At 43.5% G+C, this 18,754-nt stretch overlaps 1 protein-coding gene across 1 annotated transcript in view; it reads left to right on the top strand.

Annotated features, from left to right (window-relative positions):
• The window catches only part of FIG4 (FIG4 phosphoinositide 5-phosphatase), a 683,868-nt gene that overhangs the window by 299,409 nt on the left and 365,705 nt on the right, over positions 1–18,754 (top strand). The window contains exons 15-16 of the mRNA XM_069726226.1: positions 950–1,098; positions 6,487–6,653. Of these exons, the coding sequence (XP_069582327.1) occupies positions 950–1,098; positions 6,487–6,653 (316 nt within the window). The remainder of the gene's footprint in view (positions 1–949; positions 1,099–6,486; positions 6,654–18,754) is intronic.

Raw genomic sequence — 18,754 nt, 5'->3', positions numbered from 1 at the left:
GGGATCTGTTGCACACTTTTCTATTGGGGTTTCCAATAATGGCAAGAGCTAAATGGGAAAGGGATTTGGGCCCAATAGATAACGAGACTTGGGAGTCGATGTTGGAATGGATCCCAAGACTGTCGCTGAGTGAACCGTATAGACTGTCACAGCTCTATGTGATACACAGAGTTTATAGGTCTCCGATGGTGCTATATAAGGCAGGATTGCGTAATGACTCTGAATGTCCGAGGTGTAAGTCTACGGATGCAGACATTTTCCATATGATGTGGACATGTCCGAGGTTGGCTGCCTTCTGGGTGGTAGTTTTGAGTCGTATGGAAGGTGCGTATGGATGCACGGTGCCAAGGGATCCAGTTGTCTGTTTGTTGGGATGCGTGGATGAGATTGGAGTGGATAAACACCTAAAGATAGCTATAGCCAGATTGTTGTATATGGCTAGGAAGGTGATAGCTAGAAACTGGATTAGGGAAGAGCCGCCGTCAAGAGGAGAATTCCTCCAGTACGTGAAACAGGGCCTGACACTAGAAAAAGGGATTTATAAGAAGAAAGGGAAAACTGAAACGTTCAATAAAATGTGGTCTCCATGGATTGCTATGGGATAGTAATGTGAAGTGTGGCTTATACGAATGGTTGAGGGATTAGATACTCTATTGTTTTAATGATGGTAGTAATTAACAAGATAAGCTGCTTTGTGGGGTGGGGGTGGGGGGCTTTGGGATCGAAGGGGGCTGTTTGAAGGGGGAGGGGGGGAAATACTCTATATTGAAAATGTAAATGTAACATGTTAATTGCCTTGTTATTCTTAATAAAAATTTATTTGAATAAAAAAAATAATATTATTCCCTTTTTCACATGTAAAGCGCCATGGAATAAATGTCGCTATAATAATAAATAATAATAATTATATCTCAGACTAAATGTGTGTTTTTTCTTCCTCTTTTCTCAGACAGGAGTTCTTAGAACAAACTGTGTTGACTGCTTAGACCGGACCAATACTGCACAATTCATGGTGGGAAAATGTGCTTTGGCCTACCAGCTGTATTCCCTAGGACTGATTGATAAACCTAATTTACAGTTTGATACGGATGCAGTTAGGTACGCTATGTTTATTTTTATTTTTGTATGTAACTAATTTTTCTCAGGTTTTATCTGGAATACATTTGATATGCAAAGATAAGCAATTTCCTCTTGATATAGAATCTTAATTTCAACTATTTTCATTAAATATATGTAATCCTGCTTTCCTTTTCTCTTTCGGACAGAATTGCCACCGTTTGTAATTCCGTGATGTGTTCTTTGTGTATGATCTGCATTTTGACACATCACAGTGAACTAATCTGCTCAATTCACAAATCGATTAATAATTTACCTGCTACTTAAAAGATTTTAGGACTCCTTTACTCATGTTCCTGTAAAATCATTATTATGCTATGGTTTTTTTTAATGTAAGCTGTATCTGTGACATAACTTTTTTCTTTACATTGTAAGCAACAGCATTAAACTGTGATAACAAATGTACGGTAACTTAGGGGCAGTGAAAGGTGAAAGACTGCATTTTATTTTCAGTTATTATGTGGATTTATTCTTTATATATAATGCTTATTCATGTTAAACGCATATGGTCATTTGTCCTTCTGACACTTCCTAAAATACGTTATACCATGCAATTCATTAATTTGATCATCTAGTCTGATGAGTACAGTAGGTCTGGTTATACAATATATCAATTTTACTATACTTTTAGATACTTCTGTTAAAAGTAAACTTGTTAGCACAGTCACATGTCCTAAGCACATTGCAGCCTCCATATGATTTAGTAACACGATAGAAGAAGCAGCCGCTGCGTGTGCTTATTCATATGACTGTCAGGACTCCCTGTAGTTTTGTCTTTTTCCACCAACCGCTTTCATTTAGCAGCACACCAGAAGTATCGATATAACTGCAAATCATTAGTAAGATAGGATAGTGATGAAAAGAGTGTATCAAAAGGCAATACGGAACATGTGACTTTGGTCTAGGACTTTATGTGTATCTTAATTCTGAGTAATGAAATGTAATGTTCTGTGCCACGATTACAGGAATTAATTTGTACCATGACTAGCAATCTTAAAGAGAACTTGACAGCTGACAGCTTGCCCAGGTCTTTCAGACAACCCCCATGTATTTATTGATGTGTGAATACTGTTCATAACATGTCCTTTTCATTCGCTACAGCATTACCGTTCATTGCAATAAGCTATTATATAACTTTGCTGGTGATATGCTAATTTGTGGGTGACTAGTTGAGGGGGCATTGTTTTCCCTATGCCAGTCATCCCATTAACCAAGGTATGACTCCTCTGTAGCATATATAAACTCAGGCAGCCATAATATAAATATGTATGTGTGTTCACATATATGTATATATACTGCTCAAAAAAATAAAGGGAACACTAAAATATCACATCTATAATATAACGCTGGGAGCGTCACTCTGTCCGAAGCCTCTATAGACTGCGCAAGCGCAAGCGCCGGCGCAGTCTGGGCCTCACAGAGCGACGCTCCCGGGAGATCGCGGTATGCGTAAGCACTGAACGCATACCGCGATCTCCACCGGAGAGTCAGGGACCGCCAGGAGGGAGGGTAAGTATACTCACTTTTCCCGGTTCCAGCGCTGCTTGCAGCTCCGTCTCCCGGCTCCTCTGCTCCCGGCTCCGGAGGGCGCGGACTGCGCAGGCGCCGATTCCTGCTGCCGGAATCGGCACCTGCGCAGTCCGCGCTTTCCGGCGCCATTTTCTTGAAGACACACTCCGGCTCCACTGCAGGTGTGTCTTCAAGAAAATGGCGCCGGAAAGCGCGGACTGCGCAGGCGCCGATTCCTGCTGCCGGAATCGGCGCCTGCGCAGTCCCCGCTTTCCGGCGCCATTTTCTTGAAGACATACCTGCAGTGGAGCCGGACGATAGGTGAGTATGGTATTTTATTTTTTTTTTATATGGCAGCAGCATTCGGGGGCATACACACTGGAGCGGGGGCATATAATACAATGGTGGCGCAGGATGGGAGCAGCACATGACAGAACGGGCGCAGGATGGCCGCAGCACATGACAGAACGGGCACAGGATGGCCGCAGCACATGACAGAACGGGCGCAGGATGGCAGCAGCACATGACAGAACGGGCGCAGGATGGCAGCAGCACATGACAGAACGGGCGCAGGATGGCAGCAGCACATGACAGAACGGGCGCAGGATGGCAGCAGCACATGACAGAACGGGCGCAGGATGGCAGCAGCACATGACAGAACGGGCGCAGGATGGCAGCAGCACATGACAGAACGGGCGCAGGATGGGAGCAGCACATGACAGAACGGGCGCAGGATGGCAGCAGCACATGACAGAACGGGCGCAGGATGGCAGCAGCACATGACAGAACAGGCGCAGGATGGCAGCAGCACATGACAGAACGGGCGCAGGATGGCAGCAGCACATGACAGAACGGGCGCAGGATGGCAGCAGCACATGACAGAACGGGCGCAGGATGGCAGCAGCACATGACAGAACGGGCGCAGGATGGCAGCAGCACATGACAGAACGGGGACGCAGGATGGGAGCAGCAAATGACAGAACGGGCGCAGGATGGGAGCTGCAAATGACAGGATGGCAGCAGCACATGACAGAACGGGCGCAGGATGGCAGCAGCACATGACAGAACGGGCGCAGGATGGCAGCAGCACATGACAGAACGGGCGCAGGATGGCAGCAGCACATGACAGAACGGGCGCAGGATGGGAGCAGCAAATGACAGGATGGCAGCAGCACATGACAGAACGGGCGCAGGATGGCAGCAGCACATGACAGAACGGGCGCAGGATGGCAGCAGCAAATGACAGAATGGGGACGCAGGATGGGAGCAGCAAATGACAGAACGGGCGCAGGATGGGAGCAGCAAATGACAGGATGGGAGCAGCAAATGACAGAATGGAGGCGCAGGATGGGAGCAGCACATGACAGAACGGGGGCGCAGGATGGGAGCAGCACATGACAGGATGGGGGCGCAGGATGGAGCAGCACATACCAGGATGGAGACCATATACCAATATAAATGCTCGCCACCCGGGCGTAGAACGGGTTCAATAGCTAGTCCTATATATCCATGAATGAAATATTCCAGTTGCAAAACTTTATTCAATACATAATGGAATACATTGAAAACGATGAAACATAACAATGATCAATGTAAATCAAAATGAATATCCCATGGAGGTCTGGATTTGGAATGATACTAAAAATCAAAGTGGAAAATCAAATTACAGGCTGATCCAACTTCAGTGGAAATGAGAAAAAAGGAGGAGAGACAGTCCACTACTAAAAGGTACAGCTTTATTATAATATAAACAAGACACATATGAGATCAGAACCTGTTAGGAGTAATTACATGATAGATGTTGAATGATGAGGATAAAAAATGACCATCACCCAGACGTGATAGAGACCAGTGCAGACCCAAATGTAAAAGGACAAGGGTACACAAACAGTCGCTGACTGCTTTAACATTAATCCACTATGGGACTCAGAGGGTTGCAATCCCACACTGAGAAGCAGCAGAGAGCAGTTCCGTGGTAAGTTGCTAATAAGGTATTACCTGCATGTGTTTGCACAATGCACCCTTTGCAGACAATGACAGCAGTCAAGAAGAATCTCTGGAGGGGGGCACTGATGCAAGATACATGAATGCAATATCACAATAATATCAAATTAACCTTTACTTATTATAGTAATAGCAGCATGGGAGCATGTGCAGATGTATAAAGTATGATAGGGATGGAAAGGGGTATTACCTGAACCAGGTGGGATCTTGCATGGAGTGCAGCGTTCACATCTGACTGCAGTGAGCCCTGGCTGCGCAGTACAGAAGTGGGGGGATTCTCTCTGTGCAAAAGTGGAAGCAAGGATACGGCTCCAGCAGGTACAATGAATAAACCTTCTTTTGAATTAAGATGAAAAAATATGGCATTGTTATGACAGGCCAATTAGGCACGTTCGGTTATTGTTATGCCTCTTCCTTATTCCAACCCACAAATTAGCATATCACCAACAAAGTTATAAAATAGCTTATTGCAATGAGTGGTAATGCTGTAGCTAATGAAAAGGACATGTTATGGAGGGTATTCACACAGCAATAAATACTTGGTGGCGGTCTGGAAGACCTGGGCAAGCTGTCAAGTTCTCTTGCTAGTCATGATACAAATGAATTCCTGTAATCATGGCACAGAACATTACATTTCATTACTCAGTATTAAGATACACACAAAGTCCTAGACCAAAGTCACATGCCTAACCACGCTGGAGTCAGATCTTTGCTTCTACTTTTGCACTTTGCCTCCACGTCTGGCAGAGACCAGATGCCGTGCTCCGCTCGTGGAACTCATGAAGTCCTTTCCAAGGGTGAGCTCAAGAAACTTTTTTTACATTTTAGGAGATTCTCTCTGTACTGCTGAATCGCGTTTCATTAAGGCAAAGGTTGAATGAACAGGTGGAGGCCCTAGAAGAAGTGTTAAATACAGAGGTTTGTCCCGCAAGCTTTGGAGATTCCAAGACTTGTGGAGCAGCCCCTTACCCGCTTGCGCCCACAGCCACCAGGGTCAGTGGTCACAGCCACCAGTCAGTGAGTTGTAATGCCCCTGCAGTGCAGCACAGTATTAGGCCAAAAGTTTTTGAGTAAGAAATGTGGACCACGGACTGCAGAACACTATTAGCCGTAATGATTTTGATTAGCAAATGGGGCCTCCTGAGTCCTGCTTACAACACAGTTTTACTCCAAATGATTTTGAGTAGGTAATGTGGACTCCTGCCTGCACAACACTATTGGCACAAACTAGTTAGATGCTGGAAGGTCAATTTTACATAGGACAGGATCCTGTTTAACTATATGCCAAGTTAACTTGCAGGAGCAGCCTCTCTGCTCTGTTACACTGAAAACATTTCTCCAGCAAAATAACATTTTCACTTTATATATGGAGAGAGTCATGTGACTTGGGCAGCCAATAACAGAAGCCCTTGTGTCATTCTGTTGTGGATGGTTTCTGCTCCCTGATTGGCTTCCCGAATGTGCACACATTAAGTTATTTTTTTTTAAAGTTATAGTTTGCCGTTTCTCTGACCTATACACACCCCTTCCCCTCATAAACCATGCCCCCCCACCGCTCATCATGCATCACCATCTCCTAGCCAAAGTCATATCAAAAGCATAAGTAGAAATACAATTATTTTCCGAACTGTGACCCAAATTTGCTGACTTTGAGGAAAAATGCTTGAGCAGTGTGGCTTTGTGTGTGTCTATCTATCTATATAATATATATATATATATATATATATATATATATATATATATATATATATATAGTGTATATATATCTATATATGTGTATGTATACTCTGTTTATATGTATGTATTAAATCTGAGATATGAAAATTATAAAATTATGCTTGATTTTCTATGTTATAGGTTATTTGAAGAACTCTATGAAGATCATGGTGACACTCTGTCTCTACAGTACGGTGGTTCTCAACTTGTCCATAGGGTCAAAACCTACAGAAAAATAGCACCATGGACTCAACATTCCAAGGATATCATGCAGACCCTTTCCAGATACTATAGTAATGCATTTTCAGGTAAGCACATGCACCTTTATTGTATGGACTGATTTTTGACCTCATAGACGGTGTTGCAATAAGCATATAAAACGTTTTCATACCTAGTAGCATAAGATTGTACTTTTCCTTATTTTGTTATATTAGAAAAACTATTGCGTATATTTGTGTCACTTGGCACAGGAACATGTTGTACCCTTAACGACCGCCGATACGCCTTTTAACGGCGGTAATTAAGGGTACTTAAACCATATCGCCGTTAATTAAAGTGTATAGCGCCCCCCAGAGTCAGATTTTCTTCGGGGTGTATAATGTATAGTCGAGACCCCAGAGAACATGATTCGGGTCGTTTTTTACCGACCCCCGGGTTGTGATAGCTGGTATTAACCATATACCGGCGACCGGAAAAAAAAGCGCGATTTGCCATTTAATTTCTCTGTCCGCCGATGTGATTGAACATCATAAGACAGAGAAATAGGGTTTCCGATCCCTCCTGGTACCTCCCAGTGCTCCTCGTGATCCCCCCATGGGCGCCGCCATTTTCTCCCGGGATGAAAATGGCTGGCGCATGTGCAGTGCACCCGCCAAATCTGCCAGCCTGCAGATCTCGGGGTCTTGGATGCCAGGGGTAGCCGAGACCCCAAAGAACATGATTCGGGTCTTTTTATACCGAGCCATGTTTTGCGATCGCCGTTACTAACTGTGTAACGGCAGACACAAAAAGAAAAAAAAGTCCGATGTTCCATTTAATTTCTCTCTCTGATGTGATCGCACATCAGAGGAGAGAGAAATAAGGTCCCCGATACTTACCAGTGTCTCCCGGAGCTCCTTGGCCCTCCTCCCCCCCCCATGGGGGCTGCCATCTTTCTCCGGGAAGAAAATGGCGGGCGCATGTGCAGTGCGTCCACCGAGATCTGTCGGCCGGCACCCGACAACAATAGGAACATTTTTCCTATTGGTTCATTTAGGTCACTGTGATAGGCCCTATCACAGTTGACCAAAATAAAAAAAATTGTAAATAAACCCTTCTTTTATCACCCCCTTAGTTAGGAAAAAATAATAAAATAAAGAAAATATATCTATTTCTATTTTCCAATTAGGGTTACAGTTGGGCTAAAGTGAGTTGGACTAAAGTTAGGGTTAGGGTTAGGATTGGGATTAGGGTTTGGGTTAGGGTTGAGATTAGGGTCGGGAATAGGGTTAGGTTTGGGATTTGGGTTAGGGTTATGGTTAGCGTTGGGTTAAGGTTAGGGGTGTATTGGTAATAGGGTTAGGTTTGTGGTTAGGGTTATGGTTAGGGTTTGGATTAGGGTTAGGAGAGTGTTAGGGTTATGGTTTTGATTAGGATTATGGTTAGGGTTGGGATTAGGGTTAGGGGTGTGTTGGGGTTAGGGTTGTGAATGGGGATATGGTTAGGGTTGGAATTAGGGTTAGGGGTGTTGCGGTTGGGATTAGGATTATGGATAGGGTTGGAATTAGGGTTAGGGGTGTGTTGTGGTTAGGGTTGGAGTTAGAATTGGGGGGGTTTCCACTGTCATCAGGGGGTCTCCAAACGCGACATGGCTCCACCATTGATTCCAGCCAGTTTTGCTTTCAAAAAGTCAAATGATGCTCTCTCCCTTCTGAGCTCTGCCGTGCGCCCAAACAGTGGTTTACCCCCACATACGAGGCAAAAACGTACTCAGGACAAATTCAACAACAACTTTTGGGGTCTAATTTCTCCGACCTTTGGGAAATTAAAAATATTGGGGGCTAAAAAATCATTTTTGTGGGAAAAAAATGATTTTTTTTTTTCACAGCTCTGCGTCATAAACTTCTGTGAAGCACTTGGGCATTCAAATTGCTCACCACACATCTAGATAAGCTCCTTGGGGGATCTAGTTTCCAAAATTCGGTCACTTATGGGGGGTTTCTACTGTTTATGCACATCAAGGGCTCTGCAAACACAACATGACGCCCGCAGACCATTCCATCAAAGTCTGCATTCCAAAACATCACTACTTCTCTTCCGAGCCCCGACTTGTGCCCAAACAGTAGTTTTCTCCCACGTATGGGGCATCCGCATACTCAGGACAAATTCATCAACATCATTTGGGGTCCAATTTCTCCTGCTACCCTTGGGAAAATAAAAAAATTGGGAGCTGAAAAATCTTTTTTGTGGAAAAAAAAATGATTTTTTATTTTCACGACTCTGCAGTATAAACTTCTGTGAAGCACTTGGGCATGAAAGTGCTCACCACACATCTAGATAAGTTTCCTGGGGGTCTAATTTCCAAAATGAGGTCACTTGTGGGGGTTTCTACTATTTAGGCACATCTGCAAACGCAACATGAGTGTCACCATGATCCTCATGGAGTTCTTCAAATAACCTATAACATAGAAAATGTTTGTGTTTTTTTTTTTTTACTGTTTAGGTACATCCAGGGCTCTGCAAACGTAACATGGTGCCGGCAGACCATTCCATCAGTCTGCATTTTATAACATCACTACTTCCCTTCTGAACCCTGATGTGTGCCCAAGCAGTGGTCCCCCCCACATATGGAGTATCAGAGTCCTTAGGATAAACTGTACAACAACTTTTGGGGTGCAATTTCTCCTGTTACCCCTGTGAAATAAAAAATTGCGGGCTAAAAAATAATTTTGAGGGAAAAAATAGTTTTTATTTTCACGGCTCTGCATCATAAACTTGTGTGAAGCAGTTGGGGGTTCAAAGTGCTCACTACACATCTAGATAAGTTCCTTAAGGGGTCTAGTTTCCAAAATGGTGTCACTTGGGGGGGGGGGGGGGATTTCCACTGTTTAGGCATATCAGGGGCTCTCCAGACGCGACATGGCATCCGATCTCAATTCCAGCCAATTCTGCATTGAAAAAGTCAAACGGCTCTCCTTCTTTTCCAAGCTCTGCCGTGCTCCCAAATAGTGGTTTACCCCCACATATGGGGGTATCGGCGTACTCAGGACAAATTGCACAACAACTTTTGTGGTCCACTTTCTCCTGTTACCCTTGTGAAAATAAGAACTGGTGGTGAAAAGATCATTTTCATGGAAAAAATATGATTTTTTATTTTCACGGCTCTACTTTATAAACATCTGTGAAGCACTTGGGGGTTCGAAGTGCTCACCACACATCTAGATAAGTTCCTTAAGGGGTCTAGTTTCTAAAATGGTGTCACTTGTGGGGGGTTTCCACTGTTTAGGCACATCAGGGGCTCTCCAAACGCGACATGGCGTCCGATCTCAATTCCAGCCAATTCTGCATTGAAAAAGTCAAACGGCGCTCCTTCCCTTCCAAGCTCTGTCGTGCACCCAAGCAGTGGTTTACCCCCACATATGGGGTATCAGCGTATTCAGGAGAAATTGCACAATTGTGAAAATAAAAAAAATTGGTTCGGAAGTAAAATGTTTGTTTTAAAAAAAAAAAAAATTTAAATGTTAATTTTTTCCTTCCACATTGCTTTAGTTTCTGTGAAACACATAAAGCGTTAATAAACTTCTTGAATGTGGTTTTGAGCACCTTGAGGGGTATAGTTTTTAGAATGGTGTCAAGTTTGGGTATTTTCTGTCATGTACACCCCTCAAACTGACTTTAAATGTGAGATGGTCCCTAAAAAAAATGGTTTTGTAAATTTTGTTGTAAAAATGAGAAATTGCAGGTCAACTTTTAACCCGTATAACTTCCTAACAAAAAAATGTTGTTTCCAAAATTGTGCTCATGTAAAGTAGACATGTGGGAAATATTATTTTTTAACTATTTTGTGTGACAATTCTCTCTGATTTAAGAGTATAAAAATTCAAAGGTTGAAAATGGCAAAATTTTAAAAATTTTCACCATATTTCCATTTTTTTCATAAATAAACTGAAGTAATATCGAAGAAATGTTACCACTAACATGAAGTACAATATGTCACGAAAAAACAAACTCAGAATCAGAGGGATCCGTTAAAGCGTTCCAGAGTTGTAACCTCATAAACTGACAGTGGTCAGAATTGTAAAAATTGGCCTTTTCATTAAGCTGCAAATTGGCTCTTTCACTAAGGGGTTAAAGGGGTTGATCACTTTCGTTTAATATTGCAGCTTTCCTTACAAACTGGCATTTCTGACCATACCATGCCAAGTGATAGAGGGGCATGTGACCAGATCAGCCCATCAACCTCCTTAACCCCTTTATGACCCAGCCTATTTTGACCTTAAAGACCTTGCCGTTTTTTGCAATTCTGACCAGTGTCCCTTTATGAGGTAATAACTCAGGAACGCTTCAACGGATCCTAGCGGTTCTGAGATTGTTTTTTCATGACATATTGGGCTTCATGTTAGTGGTAAATTTAGGTCAATAAATTATGCGTTTATTTGTGATAAAAACGGAAATTTGGCGAAAATTTTGAAAATTTCGCAATTTTGACATTTTGAATTTTTATTCTGTTAAACCAGAGAGTTATGTGACACAAAATAGTTAATAAATAACATTTCCCACATGTTTACTTTACATCAGCACAATTTTGGAAACAAAATTTTTTTTTGCTAGGAAGTTATAAGGGTTAAAATTTGACCAGCGATTTCTCATTTTTTCAACGAAATTTACAAAACCATTTTTTTAGGGACCACCTCACATTTGAAGTCAGTTTGAGGGGTCTATATGGCTGAAAATACCAAAAAGTGACACCATTCTAAAAACTGCACCCCTCAAGGTACTCAAAACCACATTCCAGAAGTTTATTAACCCTTCAGGTGCTTCACCGCAGCAGAAGCAAAATGGAAGAAAAAAATGAACATTTAACTTTTTAGTCACAAAAATTATCTTTTAGCAACAATTTTTTTATTTTCCCAATAGTAAAAGGAGAAACTGAACCACGTAAGTTGTTGTCCAATTTGTCCTGAGTACGCTGATACCTCATATGTGGGGGTAAACCACTGTTTGGGCGCACGGCAGGGCTTGGAAGGGAAGGAGCGCCATTTGACTTTTTGAATCAAAAATTGGCTCCACTCTTTAGCGGACACCATGTCACGTTTGGAGAGCCCCCGTGTGCCTAAAAATTGGAGCTCCCCCACAAGTGACCCCATTTTGGAAACTAGACCCCCCAGGGAACTTATCTAGATGCATAGTGAGCACTTTCCACCCCCAGGTGCTTCACAAATTGATCCGTAAAAATGAAAAAGTACTTTTTTTTTTCACAAAAAAATTCTTTTAGCCTCAATTTTTTCATTTTCACATGGGCAACAGGATAAAATGGATCCTAAAATTTGTTGGGCAATTTCTCCTGAGTACACTGATACCTCATATGTGGGGGTAAACCACTGTTTGGGCACATGGTAAGGCTCGGAAGGGAAGGAGCGCCATTTGACTTTTTGAATGAAAAATTATCTCCATCGTTAGCGGACACCATGTCGCGTTTGGAAAGCTCCTGTGTGCCTAAACATTGGCGCTCCCCCACAAGTGACCCCATTTTCGAAACTAGACCCCCCAAGGAACTTATTTAGATGCCTAGTGAGCACTTTAAACCCTCAGGTGCTTCACAAATTGATCTGTAAAAATGAAAAAGTACTTTTTTTTCACAAAAAAATTTTTTTCGCCTCAATTTTTTCATTATTACATGGGCAATAGGATAAAATGGATCATAAAATTTGTTGGGCAATTTCTCCCGAGTACGCCGATACCTCATATGTGGGGGTAAACCACTGTTTGGGCACTCGGCAGGGCTCGGAAGGGAAGGCGCGCCATTTGACTTTTTGAATGGAAAATTAGCTCCAATTGTTAGCGGACACCATGTCGCGTTTGGAGAGCCCCTGTGTGCCTAAACATTGGAGCTCTCCCACAAGTGACCCCATTTTGGAAACTAGACCCCCCAAGGAACTTATCTAGATGCATATTGAGCACTTTAAACCCCCAGGTGCTTCACAGAAGTTTATAACGCAGAGCCATGAAAATAAAAAATAATTTTTCTTTCCTCAAAAATGATTTTTTAGCCTGGAATTTCCTATTTTGCCAAGGGTAATAGGAGAAATTGGACCCCAAATGTTGTTGTCCACTTTGTCCTGAGTACGCTGATACCCCATATGTGGGGGTAAACCACTGTTTGGGCGCACGGCAGGGCTCGGAAGGGAAGGCACACCATTTGGCTTTTTAAATGGAAAATTAGCTCCAATCATTAGCGGACACCATGTCACGTTTGGAGAGCCCCTGTGTGCCTAAACATTGGAGATCCCCCAGAAATGACCCCATTTTGGAAACTAGTCCACCAAAGGAACTAATCTAGATGTGTGGTGAGGACTTTGAACCCCCAAGTGCTTCACAGAAGTTTATAACGCAGAGCCATGAAAATAAAAATAAAAAATTATTTTCTCAAAAATGATCTTTTAGCCTGCAATTTTTTATTTTCCCAAGGGTATCAGGAGAAATTTGACCCCAAAAGTTGTTGTCCAGTTTCTCCTGAGTACGCTGATACCCCATATGTGGGGGTAAACCACTGTTTGGGCACATGCCGGGGCTCGGAAGTGAAGTAGTGACGTTTTGAAATGCAGACTTTGATGGAATGCTCTGTGGGCGTCACGTTGCGTTTGCAGAGCCCCTGATGTGGCTTAACAGTAGAAACCCCCCACAAGTGACCCCATTTTGGAAACTAGACCCCGAAAGGAACTTATCTAGATGTGTGGTGAGCACTTTGAACCCCCAAGTGCTTCATAGAAGTATATAATGCAGAGCCGTGAAAATAATAAATACGTTTTCTTTCCTCAAAAATAATTATTTAGCCCAGAATTTTTTATTTTCCCAAGGGTTACAGGAGAAATTGGACCCCAAAAGTTGTTGTCCAGTTTCTCCTGAGTACGCTGATACCTCATGTGTGGGGGTAAACCACTGATTGGGCACACGTCGGGGCTCAGAAGGGAAGTGACTTTTGAAATGCAGACTTTGATGGAATGGTCTGCGGACGTCACGTTGCGTTTGCAGAGCCCCTGGTGTGCCTAAACAGTAGAAACCCCCCACAAGTGACCCCATTTTAGAAACTAGACCCCCCAAGGAACTTATCTAGATATGTGGTGAGCACTTTGAACCCCCAAGTGCTTCACAAACGTTTACAACGTAGAGCAGTGAAAATAATAAATCATTTTTCTTTCCTCAAAAATGATGTTTTAGCAAGCATTTTTTTATTTTCACAAGGGTAACAGGAGAAATTGGACCCCAGTAATTGTTGCGCAGTTTATCCTGAGTATGCTGGTACCCCATATGTGGGGGTAAACCACTGTTTGGGCACACGTCAGGGCTCGGAATTGAGGGAGCACCATTTGACTTTTTGTATACGAGATTGGCTGTAATCAATGGTGGCGCCATGTTGCGTTTGGAGACCCCTGATGTGCCTAAACAGTGGTAACCCCTCAATTCTTCCTCCAACACTAACCCCCCCACACCCCTAACCCTAATCCCAACTGTAGCCATAACCCTAATCACAACCCTAACCACAACCCTAATTCCAACCCTAACCCTAAGGCTATGTGCCCACGTTGCGGATTCGTGTGAGATTTTTCAGCATCATTTTTGAAAAATCCGCGGGTAAAAGGCACTGCGTTTTACCTGCGGATTTTCTGCGGATTTCCAGTGTTTTTTGTGCGGATTTCACCTGCGGATTCCTATTGAGGAACAGGTGTAAAACGCTGCGGAATCCGCACAAAGAATTGACATGCTGCGGAAAATACAACACAGCGTTTCCGCGCGGTATTTTCCGCACCATGGGCACAGCGGATTTGGTTTCCATATGTTTACATGGTACTGTACACCTGATGGAACACTGCTGCGAATCCGCAGCGGCCAATCCACTGCGGATCCGCAGCCAAATCCGCACCGTGTGCACATGGCCTAATTCTAAAGGTATGTCCACACGCTGCGGAAAACGCTGCGGATCCGCAGCAGTTTCCCATGAGTTTACAGTTCAATGTAAACATATGGGAAACAAAAATCGCTGTACACATGCTGCGGAAAAACTGCACGGAAACGCAGTGGTTTACATTCCGCAGCATGTCACTTCTTTGTGCGGATTCCGCAGCGGTTTTACAACTGCTCAAATAGAAAATCGCAGTTGTATAACCGCAGTGAAATGCGCAGAAAAAACGCGGTAAATCCGCCATAAATCCGCAGCAGTTTAGCACTGCGGATTTATGAAATCCGCAGCGGAAAAATCCGCAGAGGACCAGAATACGTGTGCACATACCGAAACCCTACCCCTAACCCTACCCCTAACCCTACCCCTACCCCTAACCCTACCCCTAGCCCTAACCCTACCCCTAACCCTACCCCTAACCCTACCCCTAGCCCTAACCCTACCCCTAACCCTACCCCTAACCCTACCCCTAACCCTAGCCCTAACCCTACCCCTAACCCTAACCCTAACCCTATTCTAACATTAGTGGAAAAAAAAAATTCTTTATTTTTTTATTGTCCCTACCTATGGGGGTGACAAAGGGGGGGGTCATTTATTATTTTTTTTATTTTGATCACTGAGATAGATTATATCTCAGTGATCAAAATGCACTTTGGAACGAATCTGCCGGCCGGCAGATTCGGCGAGCGCACTGCGCATGCGCCCGCCATTTTGGAAGATGGCGGCGCCCGGGGAGAAGACGGACGGACCCCGGCAGGATCGGTAAGTATGATTGGGTGGGGGAGAGCACGGGGGGGGGGATCGGAGCATGGGGGGGTAAATCGGAGTGCGGGAGGGGTGGAATGGAGCACGGGGGGGGGTGGAACAGAGCACGGGGGGGTGGAACGGAGCACGGGGGGGTGGAACGGAGCACGGAGGGGGGTGGATCGGAGTGCAGGGGGGGTGATTGGAGCACGGGGGGGTGATTGAAGCACGGGGGGAGCGGACAAGAGCAGGGGGGGAGCATAGCACAGGACGGAGGGGAGCGGGGCAGTGTACCGGACAGATCGGAAGGATGGGGGGCGATCGGTGGGGTGGGGGCACATTAGTGTTTCCAGCCATGGCCGATGATATTGCAGCATCGGCCATGGCTGGATTGTAATATTTCACCAGTTATAATAGGTGAAATATTACAAATCGCTCTGATTGGCAGTTTCACTTTCAACAGCCAATCAGAGTGATCGTAGCCACGAGGGGGTGAAGCCACCCCCCCTGGGCTAAACTACCACTCCCCCTGTCCCTGCAGATCGGGTGAAATGGGAGTTAACCCTTTCACCCGATCTGCAGGGACGCGATCTTTCCATGACGCCACATAGGCGTCATGGGTCGGATTGGCACCGACTTTCATGATGCCTACGTGGCGTCAAAGGTCGGGAAGGGGTTAAGTAGAAAAGCAGCTTTCCTGTGTAAGGTGTTTTTTTTTCCTCATTATTGAGTAGCTTTCAATTTTTACAGAAAAGAGAATAAATGCACATTTTTACAAAACAAAAATTACACATAATTTTAACAGTTACAAATCATCTTAACAACTATAAACATGAAGTATAGAAACTTGATTCCAGCTCACCCAGTTGCTCTAAGCTCATCCACCTGGGGCTCAGACGTTTGCCTCGCTCTGGCATCACATCAAGCAAAATAGAAAAAAATTGGAGTTCGGCTCAACAGGACTGGATAAGGCTAGTTTCACATTTGCGTTTAAATCTGCAGCGTTTAATCCGCATCCGCAAGTGGTGGAAAAAACGCATATAAACACATACAAACGCGGCGTTTTTTAGACTCATGCGGGAACGCATGCGGTTTAAAAAACGCCGCGTTTGTACGCGTTTATATGCGTTTTTTCCTGCGTTTGCGTTTTTGGTGCACATGATGAGAAATTTCACAAGAGAAAAAACTCGATAACCAGACAACGGCAATGGGACTACTAAGGGCGTGTATTATGGGATTTCTTTATATAGACCCCTGAACAGCTGTAATATTCAGATTTTGCTCCTGTATCCTGTGTCATGATGGATCTTCGCATGGAGAGCTTTTATTTCAACCTGGATTTAAGCATCAAGCTGTTTCTTGCCTGTGCTTTTGCTTGGGAGCAAGACAGAAATCGTGAAAGATGGAGAAGGATACAACGTAGGCGTTTTTGGAGACACCCCATTATCGAACTATGTGAGAGACGTGGAGCCTATCACACGCTGTATGGCGAGCTTAATGCCAACCCGGAGAAATTCCATGAACATGCAAGGATGTCGCAAGACTTGTTCCAGGATTTGCTTGCTCGTGTCCAAGGAACCATACGGAGACAGGACACCCAGCTCTGTAGAGCGATTCCACCATAGGAACGTCTGCTGGTTACATTAAGGTACGTTCCAAATCTAAACCAATGACAGTCCAAATTTAGTGTTTTCTGACATGTTTGTTTTGGGTATTTTCCTTTCTTTCTTTAGCATAACCACACCATAAATAGAATAGTTTGTAATTTTTTTTGAGTTTGTTTTTCTTTCGGTTTTTTTTTCTTACCGATTTCTGGCAACCGGAGAGAGTTTATCATCCCTCCACTTCCAATACCGGCTTGGAATATCCACCCTGTCCGGAATAGTTGCGGACACCTGCCGGGCTTTATGGAATGTACTCTGGGATGAGTTTATACCTCTACCCACCTTGCACATGTGGCTTGAAATTGCGGAAAAATTCTGGAGTGTGTGTGATTTCCTAAACCGTTTGGGAGCGGTGGATGGAAAGCACATCCGCATTATCAAACCTGCCAGAACAGGATCGGAGTATTTCAACTATAAAAAATATTTTTCTGTTGTGCTCATTGCAATAGCTGATGCAAACTGTCGCTTTATCGCCGTGGACATTGGAGCTTTTGGCCGTGGCAACGATTCCCAGACTTTCAAGAACTCGGATATGGGCCGCCGTGTGTATGGCAAAAATTTCAATTTTTCCCTGCCACAACCTCTCCCCAACACTCAAGGTCCACCAATGCCATTTGTTATGGTTGGGGATGAGGCCTTTCAGATGTGTGAAAACCTACTGAAGCCCTATTCTAGTCAGGACTTGAACCACACTAGAAGGATCTTTAACTACAGACTGACCAGGGCCCGAAGAACAGTAGAGTGTTCCTTTGGCATTCTTGTCTCTAAATGGCGCATTCTTGCATCAGCCATAAATCTAAAAGGTGCTGAAAAAGGTGTTGAACCAGGAAATTACATCACAAAACATTTTTTTTAAATATCTTTACCTCAATAAAAGCTTTTATTGCTGTACAAAACGCATGCAAAATTGCGGCAAAAATGTGGCAAAACGTACGTTTTTTGCTGCCAGCATATACAGAAACCTTACAGAAATTTCAGCAAGCACATACTCAGTGTGCGCACATAGCCTTATAGTTGAGCAACTTAAAAGTTCTTCTTATCAATAAACATCTAACCATTGCACAAAACAATAAGTGAAAAGAACCATGTATCCAACCATATTCACAACTTATACCATATGTCTTGACTTCCATTTATTCTGTGTACTACTATTCCTATTCCCCATCGTCTCAATATTTAAGTTTTCTATTGCTTTAATTATACTTCCTAACTGCAATCCACTTTTATTTCTATGTAGTTTCTGTTTGTTTATATAGAAAACCAGTTTATCCATAGCGAGGTTAGTTAGTGAGGTAAGAGAAAGTGTATGAGTGATGAAGCTTAAGTTATAAAGGAGAAGAGGTGAAAAAAGAGTAGAAAAGAAGGTGCAAAATGTTATCATATACAGCCTTTTCCCTTTCCATGCTTTTTCTGTCTTGGAGTCGGTGTTCTTTGTTCCAGATATTGGTTTACAGTGGTTGTCTACCGATAATCTTGCCTTATTAAAGACTGTCTTTCACTTCTATATGATGTTGGGTCCATTTTAGCCTTTGAAACAGATGTTGCATCCGGAATAAACACTTCCTCAGCATCCACAGGATCTCTGAATATTGTAAAAGTTCCATCTTGTTTCCAGTTGGAATGTAATATTGTTATGGTATAGGGTTGTGCAAACCCTGCTAAAGGCTTGTCTTTTACTTGTCACTTCCATTGCGTAATCCCCAAACAGAAATATTTTGAGTCCATATAACAGCAAAGTTTGTCGTCTTCCTCTAAACTCTCGAAGGGGATTCTCTTTGTCATTGTAATCTAGGTAGTTTATAATCACTTGGCTTGCTTTGGTCATAGTTATGGTTAAATTTTCCTC

The sequence above is a fragment of the Ranitomeya imitator genome, chromosome 5 (genome assembly GCF_032444005.1).
Source record: "Ranitomeya imitator isolate aRanImi1 chromosome 5, aRanImi1.pri, whole genome shotgun sequence".
NCBI classification, from domain to species: domain Eukaryota; kingdom Metazoa; phylum Chordata; class Amphibia; order Anura; family Dendrobatidae; genus Ranitomeya; species Ranitomeya imitator.
This window is presented reverse-complemented; position numbering and strand designations above follow the sequence as displayed.